This window comes from Charadrius vociferus, unplaced genomic scaffold (genome assembly GCF_000708025.1).
Source record: "Charadrius vociferus isolate BGI_N301 unplaced genomic scaffold, ASM70802v2 scaffold82, whole genome shotgun sequence".
NCBI classification, from domain to species: domain Eukaryota; kingdom Metazoa; phylum Chordata; class Aves; order Charadriiformes; family Charadriidae; genus Charadrius; species Charadrius vociferus.
Window position 1 is genome coordinate 4,464,256 of NW_009647401.1, and position 19,753 is coordinate 4,484,008.

General features: G+C 38.1%; 1 protein-coding gene across 4 annotated transcripts in view; it reads left to right on the top strand.

Annotated features, from left to right (window-relative positions):
* Window positions 1-19,446, top strand: part of EYA4 (EYA transcriptional coactivator and phosphatase 4) — a 50,249-nt gene extending 30,803 nt beyond the window's left edge. For 3 of the 4 annotated variants that reach the window (XM_009880174.1, XM_009880175.1, XM_009880176.1), the window contains 7 exons: window positions 4,671-4,760; window positions 11,010-11,068; window positions 11,175-11,335; window positions 13,346-13,460; window positions 15,261-15,382; window positions 17,641-17,741; window positions 19,366-19,446. In XM_009880174.1, coding sequence (XP_009878476.1) covers window positions 4,671-4,760; window positions 11,010-11,068; window positions 11,175-11,335; window positions 13,346-13,460; window positions 15,261-15,382; window positions 17,641-17,741; window positions 19,366-19,446 — 729 coding nt within the window. The remainder of the gene's footprint in view (window positions 1-4,670; window positions 4,761-11,009; window positions 11,069-11,174; window positions 11,336-13,345; window positions 13,461-15,260; window positions 15,383-17,640; window positions 17,742-19,365) is intronic. The other variant, XM_009880177.1, reaches the window with a different exon arrangement.
* The last annotated feature ends 307 nt before the right edge of the window (window positions 19,447-19,753 follow it).

Genomic DNA, 19,753 nt, shown 5'->3' on the forward strand with positions numbered 1-19,753 from the left:
ACAGTGTGTATTCTTTGTTCCATAGCATTCCAGTTATTCTTGCTGATTTAAGACTGATTAAGCTGGCGTTTTATCTACCTCTGAGCATTTATATTTCATTCATTTCTCCCAGGTCAATCCAGAGGGCAAGGATGCCCCCATAAATGCTGTGACTCAAGGTGCAACTGGTTAAAAAAGAATGAAGGTCTCTTGTGACCATAGAAGGGGAGAATGTGATTTCCAAGTGCAAAAATCAAAACAAATCCACATGTGATGATCACATTTAGATATTTTTTACGGCATTGCCAATGACAGAAAGTTGTCGGGGAGGCCACATTAACCTCATACACTTCTGTGGGAAGGGCTCAGAAGTTTTTTATTGCTCACTGTCTGTTCGTACAGCCATTAAACAGAGAAACTTTTGTCACCATTAACACCCATGATGACATTCCCAAATTCACTCACAAATTGCTTTTGTCCGCCTGTATTAATAGTGTATCTATCATGACCTCCAGTTGTCCTCTCCATTCACTCCCTCATTGTCTGAGACTGCTGAGTCCAGTGTCCTAATACCTTCTAGAGAGCGTAGAACAGAAACTCCCTATGGAGTACATGAGTTTTCCTTCATCAGCCACCAGACAAAGATGTATTCTCTTCTTCCATTGCCACCCATGAAGCTCTCTTGGGAACAATTGTCCCCTATGAGAGACTGAGGACTGAAATTAAATCTGAGGTTCCTACATAATGTAGGGAAGTGTCTATAAGCGAAAACTATTGGTACTTAACTTAAGGATTTCCATTTTTCCAGAGGCTGATTTTGTTGTAAGTCTGTTCTGGACAGCCATCCATTGAAAATCTATTCTTACAATATTATTAATATATTTTGCTTGTTTTCTTGCTTATTTTTAAGGCTTTGTATATACGAATTCCTGTCTCAATGAATCTAGCTGACAGTCTATTTATCTGTTTATTTCCAGATTTTACAAAGAAAGTTTAGTGTGTTTATATTATTTCTGCATGAAATGAAATTATTTTGAACATCTTGTGCTAAAACCTGATCTTCCAAGACAATATTAAATAGTTTTCTTCCACTGATGGACACTGAGCTTTTGGGACTTTATTCCAGTCACTCTCCTCTTGGTCAAAACATTTAAATATTGGTCCTCCCATGACATTTTTACCTGGTCTCCCAAGAGGCATTCCAGTGGATGGACCAGTCTAGTACAGAAGTCCACAGACAGACAGTCTGGCTCTAGTTTAGTGCCTTCATACTAACGTAACTAAAGTCATTTGTATCGTGGTATACAGAAGTGCTGTAGCTGGTCTTGACTGTTTGCACGCTGACGATATCTGGCTAAAATCAGGGCCAAAGCGTTGTGCTTCTTTATTCTGCAAATTATCTGGGGAAAACTTCCAGATTTTTTCTTGTTATTATTGTTTCCTCTTTTGTGTATGCTTGTGCAGAGTAGCAGAAAATACCATTTTGGCAGAAGTCCAGACTGCTTTTTATTCAGTTTCTCAGTTTGCTGTGCTCAAATCTGTATCAGCTGCACATGTTTCTTGCTTTCTTTTCAACACTGTTCTTTGTGCCACTTGAGTCAGTCTGCAACTTCTGCTTCAAGTTGAAAGACAGTAAAACAATGATTGGGATGTTCCTCCGCGTTGTGCAAACATTATAAAACCACAAGACCCTGGCAAATCCACTTTCTCTATCTATTTTTGTATGTTAAGGAATGAACTTAACATGGCGAGAGCTGGAACATGATGTTTAATCCTTGTTAAACAGTTGCAGTGCAAGTTTTTGCCAATTTATTAAAGGAAGAATTGTTCATGTCTTGAGAATTCAATTCCAGTGATTCTTCTTAGCAGAAGTTGTTATGAGGGGATCTAAGACTGATTTCATGCTAAGCTGAAATGAATTCTCTTTGCTTTATTTTATTTTACATGTAGTACCTAGCAATATCCTACACATTCCTTTGTCAAAACAGGAACATAGGAAATCTCATTTTAACAGTAATAAAGTGAGGCATAGCTGGTTACAAAAATACTACTAATAATAAAATCATAAAAGCTTTGTCACATTTATGTCTTTCAACTATAGTAGGCAAGGCAGGAAATTGTGACACATAGTTGGTATTTTCTGTAAAAATAAATTGGATTATAATGGAATATGTTATAGCAAATTTCCGCATTTAAGTCTGCTTCTACCCAGGAAGAGGAAGAAAGAGGCTGAGAATCAAAAGTCTGAGATTCCAGTCTTGGAAGCACTCCAGTGAATAACTTAACTCACATAAATAATAATGAGTTACCACCTGTGCATAAAGTTATGCACATGCCTTAGTGTTCATAGGATTGAGGTAGAGAAGCATATTGCAAATACCCTTTTTTATATTGTATCTAGGAAGAAAAAGTTATAATTTACTGTGGACAGAAAAAAATGCTAGAGAAAGGAGAGAGAAACACATGTTTATATGTGATGACATCTTGATAAAGGCATTATGGCTTGATGAGGAATCTCATGAGTCCAGAGTATTTTAATGATTTGTATTCTAAGTATCTTACACAAGTTTTTGCAAATCTGTTAACGTGTGTTCCTTAATCATCCCCTTGGAAAAATGACCTTTGCACTTGCTGCTGTCTTCAGCGACGTGACTTTCAGATCCAGTGAACATGACTGCAGAAGGAGTAGGGGCTGAAGTTATGTTACTAAGCACTGCATTTGGTTTTAACTTCTGAAAAGTGGTCTAGACCAGTTCAAGGGTCAACATAAACATATTTCCTCTCACTGCCAGAGAACTGGGTCTAACTTTGGATCATTACAATTTCTTGTATGCTATTATTCCCTTCAAGTCTGACTTTCTCATAAGCAAGGGTCAAAATATGTCTATGTTTCAGATTTTACCATTAGTTTTTAAGTGCTTGAGGGCAGAAGACATCTTTTATTCTGTCGTTGCAAAGCCCTGGAGTAGCTGATGTCTGATCCTGATTGGGAAGTCTTTGATCCTACTACTAACAAATGATCATTTGAGGTTTTGTATGATTTTGTTGCCAGATGCTGGTAAACTTTTAGACGTTTAATCTCAAGGTATTCAAGAAAGGATTTCTGAAAAGTTGCTAGCGTCAATCACAGTTTAAATGATGAAAAATAGATTGTTTTCTCATTTTAATGAGAAAAGGATCACAGCTGTTTTAGAAGTCCATTGCAGTACATTAAGCATAAAATGTTAACTGAACCCCACAAGCTCAGGCAGATGATTAAGGAAATGATAAAACAAGTTACCAGGTGTCAGCTAAGCATCAGGAACTGTCCATGTGCATTCTTATTCCAAAACAAATGTAAGGTAATGCAAATGTGTTTAATTTCTTTGCTAGCAAGCCTAGCAAAGTTAAATTAATTATCTCACATTTACTGTACACTAAATGCGATCAGACAAACTGTTACTGCAGATCAGTAGATTTGTGGTATCTTGCTGAGGTAGAGTGATTTGATAGTGTGGAAGATGACCTACGAACAGAGGCTACATTTTGAATGAATCTCAGCCAGGGACAGGATTCCTGTGTTTCATCAGAAATGAATGGATGATCTGTAGCAAACAAACAAACTTACATATGTTCTCCCATTCCTGTGGACCACCTAAAGAATGGTGCCATAGATTGTAGGCATGCTGAAGAACACATAGAAGAACAGTTGTAGGCAGTTTGTTGAATGAACACCTGCAATAAAATTGTAAAGGAGAGCCTGGAAATTCATCAGTGAGTGCCTGCATGGAAGAAGGGTAAATATTGAGATGGAGAAGGACCAAGCACAGAGTTTGAGGATACATACAGGAGCAGCAGAAAGTGTGGGAAGTAAGTGAGATAGGCCTAAGCATGGGCAAGGCAGTGATGATTTATCCACAGTGAAACTCAATTTGGGGAAGTAGGCCTAGGTTCAGACTACTTTTTGTATTTTTATAAAGCAGAGACAGTAGAAATTGAAAAGGCCTCTTAAATCACACCTTCCTATCATAGTGTCGGGTAATTGCTTACAAAGTAATCATTTGGTAGAGTTGACTACTTTTCCTAGTCCACTGCAGCATGACTTTGGTGAGTACTTCTGTGCACCCAAAAGTTGGGAAGAAAAGCCAAGAGATCAGAGGAATTGTGCAGTGGACTGGGTGTCACATGGAGTAATTTCATTCCTACCTCTGCTGCTGACTCGGTGCGTTGGGTCAGAAAAATTAGTTACTGCTCCATGACTCAGCTCTTTTCTGCCCACAAACTGACAGGCACAATACTTATATATTTTTATAAAAGCCTCAGGGATGAAAAATGTTGTGTATTCTTATTATAATAAATACTGGTTTTCTTACATATATGTTTTGTGAGAAGTTCCTTCCCTGTTTACAGCCTTCTTCATGCAGGTTTACATATGGGCCACCAGGTTTTCCCCTGTCAGTTTGCCAGGTTACAAATGCCTTGACTTCAAAAAACTTGATGTTTCAACATCCCCAGCTCCCCAAATGTGCTCACATAGGTTCCGCAGTCTCTTCTTGTGGTGCTATATTAAAATAGCTTAATACTGAATGGATTTTAGAGAAATTTCTTGCAGAGTTAATTTTTCAAAACACTTTGTGTACAGCAGTTTTTAAAGTAATTCTGATCTAATTCAAAGGTATTTAAGTAGCTAACCTTGCTTTCTGTTTTTTAAGGATCCACCAATGGCAGTGACCCTTGGACTGCGAATGGAAGAAATGATTTTTAATCTTGCTGACACACATTTATTTTTTAATGATTTAGAGGTAAGAATCAAAGGAACATAAACACTGTTACACCTGCGTTTTTAACATAGTGGTTTTGCTGTGCATTAGTGTCTGTTGTGTGTGATGTTTTCTGCCTATCTGGACTTTGGGTTTGTCATACTGTAATCAGAGAGAGGTTAGCCAGGTGGCAGTGACTTCCCGTGGCACCGAAGTCCTTCCATGAAACTGGATGAGAGGGGGAATCTGCAAACTACCCTTTCCTCTCTTTGTCGTATGGCCATCTTTTCCCTTTCCATGAATTTAGAGCTGTCTGCAGTCATTTCCAGGAGGGGACATACATGCCTCCCATTCTTTCTCTTGAAGTTCTCTACATTTGCTTTCAGCAGGTGCCATCATTTGACCACAAGAGACTGTGTTCTTCACTTCACAGGCTAGCTGAGTAGCCTTTTGGCCACAGGCCTCCCTTTCTTCCTCAAAGGTAGAATAGTCTTCATTTACCTCAAAGATTGCAGCGTCAGAGAGCTGGGACTATGATAGATGTACTCATCAGTGATGTCACTTCCCAAGGTAACCAGGTGACCATATGTTTTGTCACGATGTGTCCAGGGCGTGCAATTTGGCATCTGGGCAGAAAAAGGAGAGGCCTCTTCCTAGGGAGTGACCGCTGTGGACCACTGACCTGTCAGAAGCACACAGATGGACTGCCGTGGGGACAGTGGTCTGGGAAGCAGGCTCATCAGCTGGGCTTCACAGACTTTTCCTTTCACTCCGGGAGTCTGGATCTGTTAACATGGGAAGTGACAGTCTTACGACCATGTGTGTCAAGAGACAGTAGTGAAAAACAGTTCGCAGATTAAACTATGGCCTTTTCAGATCTTCCCCTGGTCTAAATCAGTCGTTTTCTTACTCGGAGTGGATCCCAGAGTTCCCTCCATGCACAGATGTTTTGCCACTAATGGCAGTTGGAAGACTGAGGTTTTGTTTAAAATGCCAGAGGAAGATCTCTGGTGACTGAATAGAAAAAATTAGGATAAATGAGATTTTTCCGTTCACTGGGACATTGATTTTTCTAGTGTGCACTTCTTTTGTTTCTTCATGAACTGTAAGCAGTAAGAAAAGCAGAAGGTACAAGGCTGCAGTTATCTTTGTCTTCCCTTGCAAATCTCATTTATTCTCAGCTCTTTTTAAGTCAAGAAGCTGGAGTCTACTTTACTGTATACCTGAGCTGCACTTCCTCCTTCCACAGCAGAAACGTAAGAAAGTAAAGCCCTGGACATGCCTTCACCAGTCGGTGTTTTATTGAAGTCCTAGTGAGTCATCACTTGACAATGCAAGTGCATTCAGTGAATGTACTCCTTCTGGTGCCCCATACTGGGGATAGATTCCAATTTTTCAAAGCATTGCTTAAATTTCTTTTTAGCAGACCTTTGCCCCTGCGTGTTCAGATTGCACATGGCACCCAATGAACTTTAAGCCGTTTGGTAGCATATGCCGAGTGTTCTTCAACTTTGTGCTGAGTTCAAGTGGGAGAATTCAGCTAAATGGAGCTTTGTCCTCTTCACGTACCTCTTTATTCTTGCTTATAGCCATTGAAGCTTCATTCCTTTCTCATTATTTATTTTATTATCTCTCATTATTTATTTTCTTTGTAGATCTCAGTTTCAGCTCTCATAGGTGGATCTTCACATTTTGTATATTCTTCAGAGGGTGGTTTTAATACCCTGTCCAAAAATTCATACTCCAGCTTATTCCAGAGCTTCAACAGCATCCAAACAGTTTTCATTTTTAGATAAATCAAAAAATATCTGTCTTGGAGAATCTCATAACTCAATCAATTTCATTTGATTAAACCAATTTCTATATGCAGTTAAGTATTTTCTAGCCCAGAATGCATCTTTGTTTCAAAACCAACTCTCTTATAAGATTACCAAAATTCCAAACTTCTTGTTCTGAAATTAGCTGTATGCACACATTCTGGCATATGCAAGAAGACCAACAATTTTCTGTCTTCTTAGCAAATAAGATATAATTGCATGGCATCCTGTGCCAAAGTACATAGAGGCATCCTTTAATATGCAGATGAATAAATCTGTCTGTTTAAATATGTTTGCAGAGCACATGGCCATTACTGAATATTACAGTGCATCTGCATGATGACTGTGTGATGAATTCTGAGAATTCACCAATTCTGACCTGGAGTCTCTCTTTCACCTCTCTCCCTCTCTCTTTCTCTGTCTTCCTCCCTCCATCCTCCCCCAGGAGAGGGGAGGTGAGTGCTGAGCTGCTGATGGTCATGGCCATCAAAACACAAGACCTTTGGTTCTTACTGGAGGAAGTGGGATAAGCCTTTATTCAGGAGACAGATTATCCTTTCATCATCTCACTTTTTTATTGCTGAGCCATCAGATCCCATACCTTCTGTCTTGCTTTCATCTTCATCCCACAATAAACCTTGTGGCTCTGGACATGACAACTGTAATGTACTAATGAACCTATATTCCTGTAATATTGACTGCAGTCACTATGTCCGCCAAGCTCTCTTTTTCCCCTGTCTTCCTTGGTTGCAAACACCACATACCAGAGTCTAGTAATAATAACCAAGTTATTGAAAGCTATCATATATAAAAATAAAGTTTTCCTTCCTCTATGCAAATCTGTCTCACTACAATGACTGCTGATGCAGAAATTCCGATCTGCTGAGACATTCCCCGCTGACCCAGTGACCCATGTTCTAATCAGCCAAGCTGCACTTTTATTTCAGGCTAGGCTGTTCTCCAGCTATTTCATTCTCAGTGTATAAATTTTAGTTAGCTTGAGAAGTATCGCTTGGGAGGGCAGTTGGTGTTTTGCCATGAAAATAGCAGTCTGGTGCTCTGGAAAGTTCATGTGCCTAAACGATGATCAGAGATGGGACTCAGTTCTGTAATAATAACCAGACTAATGCCTTCTGTTCTCAACCAGGTAAGGAATAAATTGAAGGTTTTCTCCCTGTCTCAGTATTAATTTTAAGACAGCTTATCGAAATGCTGGTAGGATATACTATGCACACAAAAATCCAATTTCTACAAATGCAGGCAGGAACTTGGACATGAATCTTCCAATTCCATTATCTCCCTCCACTCCCTGGATGATGGAGAAAAAAGAGTATTTATTTCAAAGTAACTAAATTACATTTCCATTTTTATTATAATCCCGACATATGTTAAATAAGATTTTGTCAAACTTTTTTTTTTTTTTGTCATTATAAGTGAAAATGAAAAATAAAAAAATAGGATTTAGGTAAGTGTCAGAATTTGGGAGTCAGGTCAAACTAGTTTTAACAGAGACTGAAGCATATACGTAAAAAGCTGTGTTCTATATAGCCTGAGAAAGCATAGTGCTGAATATCCATCCCCTCAGTAATAACATTTTTGTGTTCAGTGTGGTGAGTCAGTGTTTTCACTGGATAATGAAATTACTGTCTATTCCAGGAGGATAATTTTTATGGATGGTTTGTTGATTCTGTACTCTCAAATTTTCAGGCTCTAAAAATTGCTGCAGAGAATTGACTGCACTCAGATATAATTTAAATTAGTATTGCTTCAAGCAAAAGCCAATTATTGTACTTAGATTCCTTTCCTGGACTCTCAGTAATAGGAAATACATTTTCTCTTTCTTAGTTTCTTGGGCTGACAGTGAGCCACTGTGACTTGAGAGTAGCCAGTACTGTAGCTGATGTGAAAAGTATTTTACCATAACATTTAAAGTGACAGAGAGCTCGCTTTCTTTCCTTCCTCCCAGCAACTGTTTGGTCTCTTTTACAAGCAAACTCAGGTCTAGTGTTGTGCCACCAGTTTCCTGATTCTTTTGGGAAAAGTAGAGAACTATCTTGACTCTGCTCAAACCGCCCGCTTTTCCTTTTTTTCCAGAAAGCTTTTTTCACATCACATAAGTGAATTTGTGAAACATAGACATTTTGGTTGAAGTAGATAAGTAAAGGAGAAAACAAACTAAAACAAAGCAAGAAGTGGTAGGCCCATCAATTTGGTTTTGGTCAGCAAATGTGTATTGCCAGTATGGTGAGGAGGTGAGCCGTAGATCCGAGAGAAGAAGAGGAAGGGGGGAAAGGAGGAAGCTGGAAAATGCTGTTGGGTTCGATCCTTTTATGTGGCTGGAAACTTAACAACCTTCTTGCAGGTACAAGGGGCAAGTAATCAGAAAATGGCATGTTCCCCTCATCTCCTGTTCCTGGAGTCAATGAACAAACTATGAGATAAAAGAATAAAAGTAAACAGCTGAGGCCTTGCCACCCACTCATATTTAACTTAATAATGAAATTATCAGCAGAACAGTTATCTGGAACTTTCAAGGCTGGAACAAAGTAGCTGAAAAGCTTAACAAACCCAAACAGCAGCAGACACTCCTTCTTAACCATCAGGGCTTCTGTGTGCCCTCCATTTAATTAGTACACCTTCAAATCCACAGGACTGAGTTTTAAACTTTTATATTATCTTATGCTTTGACCAGTCCCAGGGAAATCTGTGAAGGTGATTAGGAAGCCAGATATTGCTCAGATATTGCAAAATATAGAGTTAGAATTTGTCCCAGTGGGGCTTTTTGTCTGATTTTTGAGGTCCTGCCCTACATTGGGTGGAGTATAGTTGCATTTTTTTTCTGGTGTGTGAATAATAAATAAGGATAAAGTAATTAATCTTTTATTTCAGCTGCCACTTCCCCTTTTCTTTTTATTTTCATCTACTATTTACATACACAAGCAGCTTCTTTAAAATATTCTACAGCTCAAGATAATCTCCTCAGACATAGTCAAAAAATTATCATTCTCCAGTGGGCAGAAGAATGCTTCATTTCTGTTACTTGAATGCAGGTCTTTCATGTCTATCTTAATGGATTAAGCCAGATGAGCAGAGTTTGGCCACTCATTCTTTTAGTCTTGATGCAAAATTTTAAATTATGATAGCTTGTGTGATACAATGAAATTACGTATTTGAAAATGAAATTATATGCATCTATTTTATGCCATAATTGCTATTTTTTTTTAGCAACTTACTTCATGTGGGTAAAAGTCTGTTAAGTTTTCCTTCAGTGGAAAGCAAACAAAACAGAAAGAAGAAATGGTAATTCCCCAAATTCACACTCTAGGAACTTGTGGCATACACATTTGGAAATCACTCCCCTGTTCAGATTTATCCTTTATCTGGACAACTTAGCACGGGTACAGGACTGAGACTGGAAACTTAGAACTGTCTACTCCTGCATGTCACAGAGAGTCTGAATTAAGTGCTGCTTGTCAGCAACTTTATTTGAAGTAGGTGACTCAGACGACTATTTGAGGCACAGAACTGTGCATTTTGAAAGTTCAGCTTCATTTTGTCTTAGTGATGAGATTAAACTATCTGAAAACATTAGTTGGGGAGTACTTTTTTGCAAATTATATTAGGATTATATTAGCAACAGCTATTTTAAATATTAAAAAATTACTTATATACAGGAAATTAAAATCTCCGGACACTGAATTTCGGCTGTGTCTTTGGATTAAGTAGTTAATTCTAGCAACTACAGAAAACAGTAATACAATGCCTGTTCATATTTACTGTTGCATGATGGCTTGAGTTATTTATTTAATTGTGTTTCCCCTCACATTTTCCTATATTTCTGCTGTAACCACTGTGTGGAAAAGAATATTTGATATCTATCAAATTATAAAACCAGCTTGGAGAGGAGTTCAGTTTTCCAGTGTACCTCAGTTGCCTGGAGTTACTTCCATCCCTTCCTAAACCAGGAAATAATGAAATTCTCCAGGACTGCTTGATTATCTGTGATTTTCCAGCCAAAGGCATTTGGATAAATCCAGAAAAGAATCTGATAAGCATCCAAACTCCTGGAGACTTAACAGAAATTACATGCCTGTGGAGGTTCATCATCATTAGCTTTGAGGAAGTGGGGAAATAAGGTTTAGGTGATTTTGGAATACTGGTATGCTGGAGAAACCATAAATGAGACTTGTAATTGCTGGGTTTTTTCAATCACAATTTAAAATCACACTAAAATTACATGCACTTTTCTAAAGGACTATTTTGACTAGTAATTTATACAGTGTAGAAGGAGTTGAAGATTGTATTATTTTAAAGAAATTGGTGGCAATAGGAAGCTGTAAGTGTACATACGCTGCCATCTTCTGGTGCACTTAGTAGTCTGCACCAATCATTTCTCCCAACATCTGTACTAAGCATATGGGCAGCATACTCTCTTATAAGGTCATTTATCATTTGATTTATTTTTTTTCAACAGGAGTGTGATCAAGTTCATATAGATGATGTTTCCTCTGATGATAATGGACAAGACCTAAGGTAAGATAGAGCATTTATTACTTTTTTTTTTTCTTCAAAGATTAAATAATTGAGCATTTACAGGAATACATTGTATTTATTTTTACTGTATTTTGGGTGTTTGCAGTACCTACAGTTTTGCAACTGATGGCTTCCATGCAGCTGCAAGTAGTGCAAACCTTTGTCTGCCAACAGGTGTAAGAGGAGGGGTTGACTGGATGAGGAAGCTGGCTTTCCGTTACAGAAGAGTAAAAGAGTTGTATAATACTTACAAGAACAACATAGGAGGTGAGTTTAATTGTCAAAACCGATTTATAAAGCTGATCAGGTTAAACTGCATGATGATGAACTCCCACGGAGGGAATGTGCCTTGGAAGCCACAGACTGAATGGAAAGTGATGTGACTGGACCTTGGGCTATTGAAAGCTACGGACTGTAATGGCAGAGCCAACATTGTGCTGTTGTGCAGGAGAACCAGAGGTGGGGAAACAGATCAGGCTCCCGTTTAGCTGCCACAAAGCCCATTTTTCTCCTTCAGACCCAGCTCGGCTATACGTACCTTACTCATCGATTGAGCCACTTATTCTATCTCAAATATACTGTTATTCTGGAAAAGAGTTTTTATGGTTTCCACATCACAAATTGGTCGTGGCTGGCCTATTCTATCCTACATTTTCGTGATCTAGTTGGTAACAACACACTGTCTGCTGAATTCTCTGCTGGGTACCTACTAGTGTGTTTTCACCAGTGGAGGCAAGAGAACCCTGGCACTGCCGTACCACTAGTCCCTTTTGTTGACTCTGTAGCTAACACAGTTAATTGTGTTAGCAAGAAATTCAAGTCTCATTTGGGCTGAGAGCTTTCCTGTTACTGTTTTCGTTCATGGACTCACTATGTCCGTGCCAGCAGGCTTGCAGGAAATCAAGCAGCAGAACTAAAAGAATCTGTTCTGGAGAGTCCTGTGTGACTTGCAGAGGCAGAGAGCCCTCTTCTGAGGAGGGGGATATGTCAACTGACTCCCTCAAGATCCTGCGAGAACAGGGAATACTTGCAAGTCTTCAAGCGTTGCAACAGCCACAGTTGAGGATGAGGCCAAGCCAACCAGGAAGGAGTCCAATTGAACACTCTCCCATTTTATAGCATGGGCTTTTTCAACTCATCTGAAATTTATTTCAAAGGAACTTGAAACTCAAAGTAAAGCTCACCTCCAGCAAAACCAGACAATTTGATGTTCACTTCCTGCAGTCTCAAAAATGGGTAACAGTACTGCTAAGATGGACAGTGAATTAGACATTACCTTTACCATTTTCTAAATATGTAAACTTGAAATATATATTTTCTTTTAGAAGTTTAGAGTCTTTACTTGCTGCAAGATGAGGCAATAGGAGCAAAGGGTGATAGTAAATGATTGGCTTTCGCTTGCTCTACCTTGCCCTTCATTGGTGTCATGACCAGAGTTTTTATATATGAAGAATATTTGAAACAGTATTATCCAAAAGTTTACTGGGTTTTCTTGTATCTCCTAATGCGTCAAAGATTCTAAAGCTGTTGCATTTCATAAAACCTTTGACATCATTGGTAAGAACTTAAGTCCAAGAGCATAGCATAGGGAAGCGCACTAAGAGGAACAATCATTGCAAAGGCAGAGTGCAGATATGTGGTGCATTGTATTAAGGTTTTTATATTCTTTCCCACAAATCCTGCTTCTGAAATATATTCCATCCTTAGTGGGCATTCATCCTCTACTTCTTAGTTTTTTAAATAATCTTTTTATAACATACATATCTATTTATTTCAAAACAGCTGTTAAAAGGCAACAGAAGCAGGGCAGTTTTAAACATATGCAGATACTGCAAAGGCAAGTTTATTCTAAAGACTCTTCTTTTGTGAGTGTCTCTGCCTATGATCCCAATGGCATGGATCTCCTTGTCACTGCCTCTGATAATGAGGGAGTAAGATGCCTGTGAGAAGTCGGTTTTAAAAATATGTATTTCTGAAAGGTATGCTTTGAAACATAGTAAAGTAGCCTGAATAGACACACACCAAAAAAAACAAAAAAAAACCTCAGAAAACTAATTATTAGTATCTGCAATACTCTCTGACATTGCTTGTTATAGTGGAGTGCAAATAAAAACAGAGACCAATTTACTGAGCCTTGAAGACAATGGATTTTCTCTTTGATGTTTAGTCAAGTTCTAGTGGTATTTAAAATAGAAACAATGACCATAAAATCTATACATTCCAGTTCATATATTATTTAATTTGGTTTTTTTCTTTTCTTGTTTTTTTACATAAAAGGACTTCTGGGTCCCGCTAAAAGAGATGCATGGTTGCAATTAAGAGCAGAGATTGAAGCTCTGACAGACTCCTGGCTAACAAATGCACTTAAATCATTGTCAATTATCAGCACAAGGTACGTATTTGAGTGTACTGTAAAAATATTTATCGGTTTGGAACTGTAATGGCTATTTTTTACTTTTTACATTACAATAAATTGTGCCTTTGAAGAAGAGGTCTAATATGAATCTTGAATAGGACATAGGAAAAATTACGTGGAAAATTATTTCATTTTCAGCAATCCCAGCATTTATTAAAGACAGTACGAAGTGTCTTTCAAAATGTGATAAATGTCCTTGTGTACACTGAAAGCGCATTATAGAATTCTGAGCCAGCCTTTAATTTATTATCTGCTGGGCAGCATCCTCTGAACTCCTTGTCTTTCTGTTCTGTACTTCAATGTTTGTGCCTATTCACAGTGCTACCTAAATACTTTGTAGATCCCAGAACACAAAAAAAAATATGTCCTTCTGTCCTTCCAGACATATCATTATGCTTAAGCATATATCTTAAGTTTTCAGAGGAGCAAAAATATGTTTTAACTGAGTTAAAACTCGGGGTTCACAGTGATGAGACATAAAATGTATTGTTCCTTTGAAATAATAAAACTGTGAACACTGCTGCTGCTTATTCAGCCATGCAATATGTATCTCATCAGAAATCCTCAAAAAGTCTGGTTTTAAACCATAAAAACAAATAATGCTAAGCCATGTTGCCTTCTGAACATATCTGGGAAAAGACACAGTGTCAAGTGGAAAGAACAGACTTGGAAAGATGTGAAAAACTTATTTTAAACATAACAAATTTTGCTATATTTTATCTCTTAATTGTTGTTTATTTAACAGTGTCTTAAGCACCTAAAGAGAAAAAAATTAAAAAATTTGAGTAAGCCATTGCGTTTAGTTCTGTGTTTCTTTCCTAGTTACTAGTCTTCAAAAAGACATTTGGCAACGAGGGCCAGTTGAGCATAGGTGGATGAGTCTGGAAAACCGTTATCAGTTACTCAGGGCTGTTAAATAATAGTCTTTTGACTTGTCTTCAAAGAACTGTACAGCTATAAATCTTCAGAAGCTACCCACGAGGCAGCTAAACATTACCTATATGTTACTGACTGGAAATTGAGATACATTAAGGCAGAAATAGAAGCCTAAGACCTTGCTCGGAATTTGTGGAAGAACCAGGAGGAAAAATCACAACTATTTGCTCTCAGGTCCATGTTCACACAACGGTCACACTCATGGTCCAGCCTGTCAGTGCCTAAAGCAGCTTAGCTCTGATTTTTCTGCTGTGTAGCTGCTAGCACAACTTCTTCATTCAAGTTTTCATCCTCAGCATTCAATGCTAGCTTATTAACGTGATTATTCTTATCTCTCCCTCTTCTCAGAAATATTCTTACTCTTGAGACATGAAGAAAGTGATGTCATTGTGCAGAAATGTGTATTGTCTGTTTATTTTCCCTCAAGGCAGGAGTAACAAATGATGGTTTTGCATTCTTCTAACTCTTTTATTTGGCTCGTAGCTACTGCCAATTAATTGCCAGCTTGCAAATGATGCTTTCAAAGAATTAAAATGCCTATTTTCAGAAGTATTTGGTGATCTTACATGGCTGTATTTTAGTGGGCCCATCTTCAAGGACCTGTTTTTTATAAACCAGTGTGGAATATTTCCTACAAATCAGGCCTGCATATTTTTTTAAAGGATTTTGCCAAAAGTTTTATGTGCATTTTTCTGGAAGTGATGGTGCTGAGCACACTGCTGTGTGAGTGAAAGTAAATATTGAGGAATCCTGAATATGCTCTCCACAGCTGGTTCGCCTCATCAGCATTTGGGTAATGGTTTTAAACTATTTAAACTTAAACTATGTCTCTCATTTTAGGAGTAACTGTGTAAACGTGTTGGTAACAACAACCCAGCTTATCCCAGCACTTGCAAAAGTTCTACTATACAGCTTAGGAGGAGCTTTTCCTATTGAAAATATTTACAGTGCAACCAAAATAGGTAAGAAAATTATTCCTCTCTCCATTCTGACTGCACTTCATCACTAATATTTTTTTGCCAGTAATGGATGGATTCCAAGTCACTTCCCTGACACTTACAGTGTTAGTTATAAGATATAGGCATTGCGGCGTATGTTTGGATGTGTTTATGTTGATAAATTCCAAATTCCCATTATTTTCAATGGAGCCTGAAAGAATAAAGGTCCCCGTACTGATTAAAAGCCTCAGAACCTCCTAAGTATGGTGCAGAATGCAAATCGAAGCAGAACTTTGGTTGACAGTCTCTGCTCTGACCTTCAGCCCTATGTAAGCTCGGCCACCGCTTCATGAGCTTTTTCTGGAAGCATAGTACACCGGTGATGGTAATGACAACTGTTACCAACAGAAGCTGCGTTGATGGATGCCACAAGGGCACTTCCCTATTCTGTTGATAACTGTGTACCTCTGGTGTATTACAGTTTGGAAATTCAAGGTTTTTGGAAATTGCATCCAAAATTTTCTTGTAAGCCAAGAAAAGTTATCATTCATGTGAAATGTGACACAGCCTACAATGACTAATAATTTTGGCAGAGTTCATGATTTACCAATTATTAATTCAGGAATGCTTAATCTCTATACCTCTGACACCTTATATAACATGGAGTCTGACACCTCATTGACAAAAGCATTACAATGTGTTTCCTAAATGATTGTCACAAGGGAAAAAACAATGCATATTCTAACAATGTCAGGAAAAAATATTACCTCAGTCATCCTTTAATTAGCTGTAGCTGTCCTCTAGGCAGAAATACCTCAAATACTTGAAAAACTTAAAACAAGGTACGAAGTATCCCGAATACCACATGGTACTGAGCAGCCTCTGGAATGGATGTCATCTGTCATACAGCCTGTACATGTTGGATTCAGTCACTGAGATTGCGCTCGGACCAAAGGAAGGAGCATTAAGAAATAGTGCCGACAGCACAGAAGAGGGTGGTGAAGCGGAGCACAGTCTCTGGAGGCTCTGTCAAAGTAATTCTGCACCAGAAATTCCTTCTGGGAACAGTATGGCCGCTGTTACACCCCTGTCAGGAGCACAGCAAATTCTGGGGTACAAAATCTCTCTGTACTTTTTGTCTTAGTGATCTCTGTGCTGTGCTGAGCACAGGACTATATTTGCAGCTGTTGCTTGCCACATACTGAAATGTGGTCCTCACTCAACAGTTAATACACGTGCTGCTTTTCCTAATCATAAGCCCTTTTTTGTGGGCCAGCTGAAAAAAAAAGCAAGAGGAGAGCAGTAAGAATCGGAGATCTATAAATCATGAGCTTGTGAGAGGAGATTGAAAAACCTGGGGCGGGGATAGACATAATAACAAACAAGGTAAAAAACAATTGCAGAGCAGAGAGAAATAATCTTTACGTTGATGGGAGGTATGACAATAGGTGATGATTTCTTTGCAATAGGGCACGTGTAGGTCGCATGTCAAAGAAACTTCCTAATGGAAAGGATTCATTAAATATGGAGATCACCTGTGGAAACAGTGAAATCATCATATGAGGACAGTTCTAGGATCGATAGCATGAGCATTTGTTGATAAAACCGAACCGGCAGTACAATGAGAAGATCGGTAGATGACTTTACTTGGTCCCTTTCCATCCTGTTTATTGTTGTTACTGGCTTAGCCTGCTTGCTTCCACATTTCTCCAAAAGAGCCAAATGCTTCACTAATTTTATTTTGCTTGTCCATTGTTCTTTGAACACTTTTTCCATTGCTACGTCACTCATTGTTGCAGATACATTAGAATTAAAATTTCAGCTTTCCTTGAAAAAATATTACTGCAGTAATATGGAAGTACTTAAATGCAATTATTCATTCACTGATCTATTAATTTTTGCAGTGCGGCTAATTCCTTTGTCTTAGTGGCTTTCCTGTAACTCTTAAGAGATTTAGTTTTACCTGGAACAGCTTAGTATCACTAAGGGAGTTAATCGTTTCTTACCAGTCTTGGCTCTAAATCCCAAGGCTGGGAACTTTTAAAAAGTAGTAGTAACAATGTCTTATCACTGCAATAATCCTTTGTAGGGCTTCACCATAACTCACTTGATAGCTTGAATAAGTAGTGCATTGTTTTTCAGGCAAAGAGAGCTGTTTTGAGCGTATAGTGTCCAGATTTGGCACTAACATAACTTATGTTGTGATTGGAGATGGCCGAGATGAGGAACATGCAGCTAATCAGGTAAATTCACTCTGAACTCTTATCTCATTTATCTTCCAGGAAAAGAAAGTTGCTTTGAACGAATAATGCAAAGGTTTGGCAGAAAAGTAGTATATGTTGTAATTGGGGATGGTGTAGAAGAAGAACAGGCAGCAAAAAAGGTAACCTGTCTCCTGAAATGTTGGTGTGATACGTAGCTACTAATGCAAGCCTTTCTGTTTGCATTTCTGTCAGTGTTGCACAATGGCAGAATGACAAATAATTTCAGTCCACAGACGCAAGGCAATAAGAGCATGATGAGATCAAAACTTAGAGTCAAATGAACCATTTGGATTCTAGCATTTGCTTCACTTCAGTTTGGAAAGAAAAAAAATGCAAAGTTATTTTAAAAATACATGAAAAATGATTGCAGCAGAAGTGTCTAACTAGCTTCAAGCAAATTAAAGATAAACAGAAGAGAGAGAAAGTGCTATGACATGAAGATTTGGTGGTGGTTGTCTTTAAATGGTGAAATCAGGGAGGTTTCAAGACAAGTGGTACAGAGAATGTGGAAAAAACATCTAAAGGACTGTGCAAATTTTTTACTAACATAAATGAAGATCTGTAGTTTACTGGAGCAAAGATGATGAACATACAATTTGCTTCAATAAAGACATATCTGCAAAAGGAAACACGAACACAACATAGAGATTGCACACCAAATCTCTGTTTCTAAAAAAGAACTGTTTCATTAGAAATATTCCATTTTCTTATGATAATAATTCAAGTCTAAATTTCACCAGATAAATTTTCAATGTTCAGACATTTGTAATTTGCACCATACTTCCCAGTATAACCCTGGAAGTGTGCAGAAACTGAAAAAATTTGTGATATAAATATCGTTGTGCTAGGAGTAGCAAAATAAAGTGCCCTTTTAATGTTGTATCTGAAACAGGAACAAAATGAAAATAACCGAAATGCTCATTCCAAATGGTTCCTTAATATAGGTACAGTACTGGTGATGGGTCTTTTATAGTTTGTGCTAAACAAAGGTGGTTGGATTGTGTACTTCCCAGTTTGGCATGCTTTTTTCTTAACGTTGGCTATATTGCATGAATAGATACAGAATTCAGAGAGAGAAATCAATACAGTACATTACAAATAGATCTGAACAGAACATGAAAGTATTTTTTTTTTCCTATTCTGATTAATTGCTGAAAGGAGAATAGTGCATATATCTGCATCTCTCACCGACACTGATGCTTTCTGCAACATAGATTATCTTTTTTAAACCAGAATTGCATTATTCTCTCCCCAAACCAGATTTCTTCCCCCCCCCCCCCCCCAACAGCAAAAAAATATATATCACACTTCTTCCAAAAATGTAATTCAACTCTGTTTCAAAGTGTTGTGTGTGAAGCCTCTTTTAATGAAAGTTTTACAGCCCTTGAAATGATCATTTGGTCCCATGCAAAATGTAGTAAGTGGAGCAAAAATGGATTTCCCATCAATGCTCCTTTGTACGAGTTTGCATGCTAACAGTAGGCAAATAGCCCTTACTAAATAACCGTCTGTTTCCAAAGAAACTGTTAAAAAGGACTATGTAAGTATTTTACCTTCAGTTGAACTATTAAGCTCAGATCTATTTTGGTCTGATTTTTGTCAGTACTTTACTAGCAAAAATCAATCCAGAAACACGGTGGTGTAAAATACGGGGTGGTAATCTGACTAGTCTCGCGTGTCATGTACCGCCCTGTGTCACAGCGTTCACCTTTCCTGACCATTTCCCCCCTCTAACAAACACAGCACAACATGCCTTTCTGGAGGATATCCAGTCATTCGGACCTCTTGGCTCTCCATCAAGCACTGGAACTAGAGTATTTGTAACTGTGTTCTAAAGTTGGCGATCCTTTTTTTTTATATATATATATATTTCAAGTACACTGAATTTTTATGTGTGATTCGATGCCTCTGGCTTTACACATATGAATTGTCTTAAGAAGGGAAGAAATATTTGGAATTAAAAATTCCAAATTGAAGAATTCAGATTGCTGAATGGAGTTAAAAAGTTAGTGCTACGTAAGGAAGCTCTATGGTCTTATATATGCAACGTTTTTAAATGAATTAAAACTGTGGAGGTTGCTGGTACACACCAAGTGAGCCCTGACAGGAGTGAACAAAGGACTCGAACTGG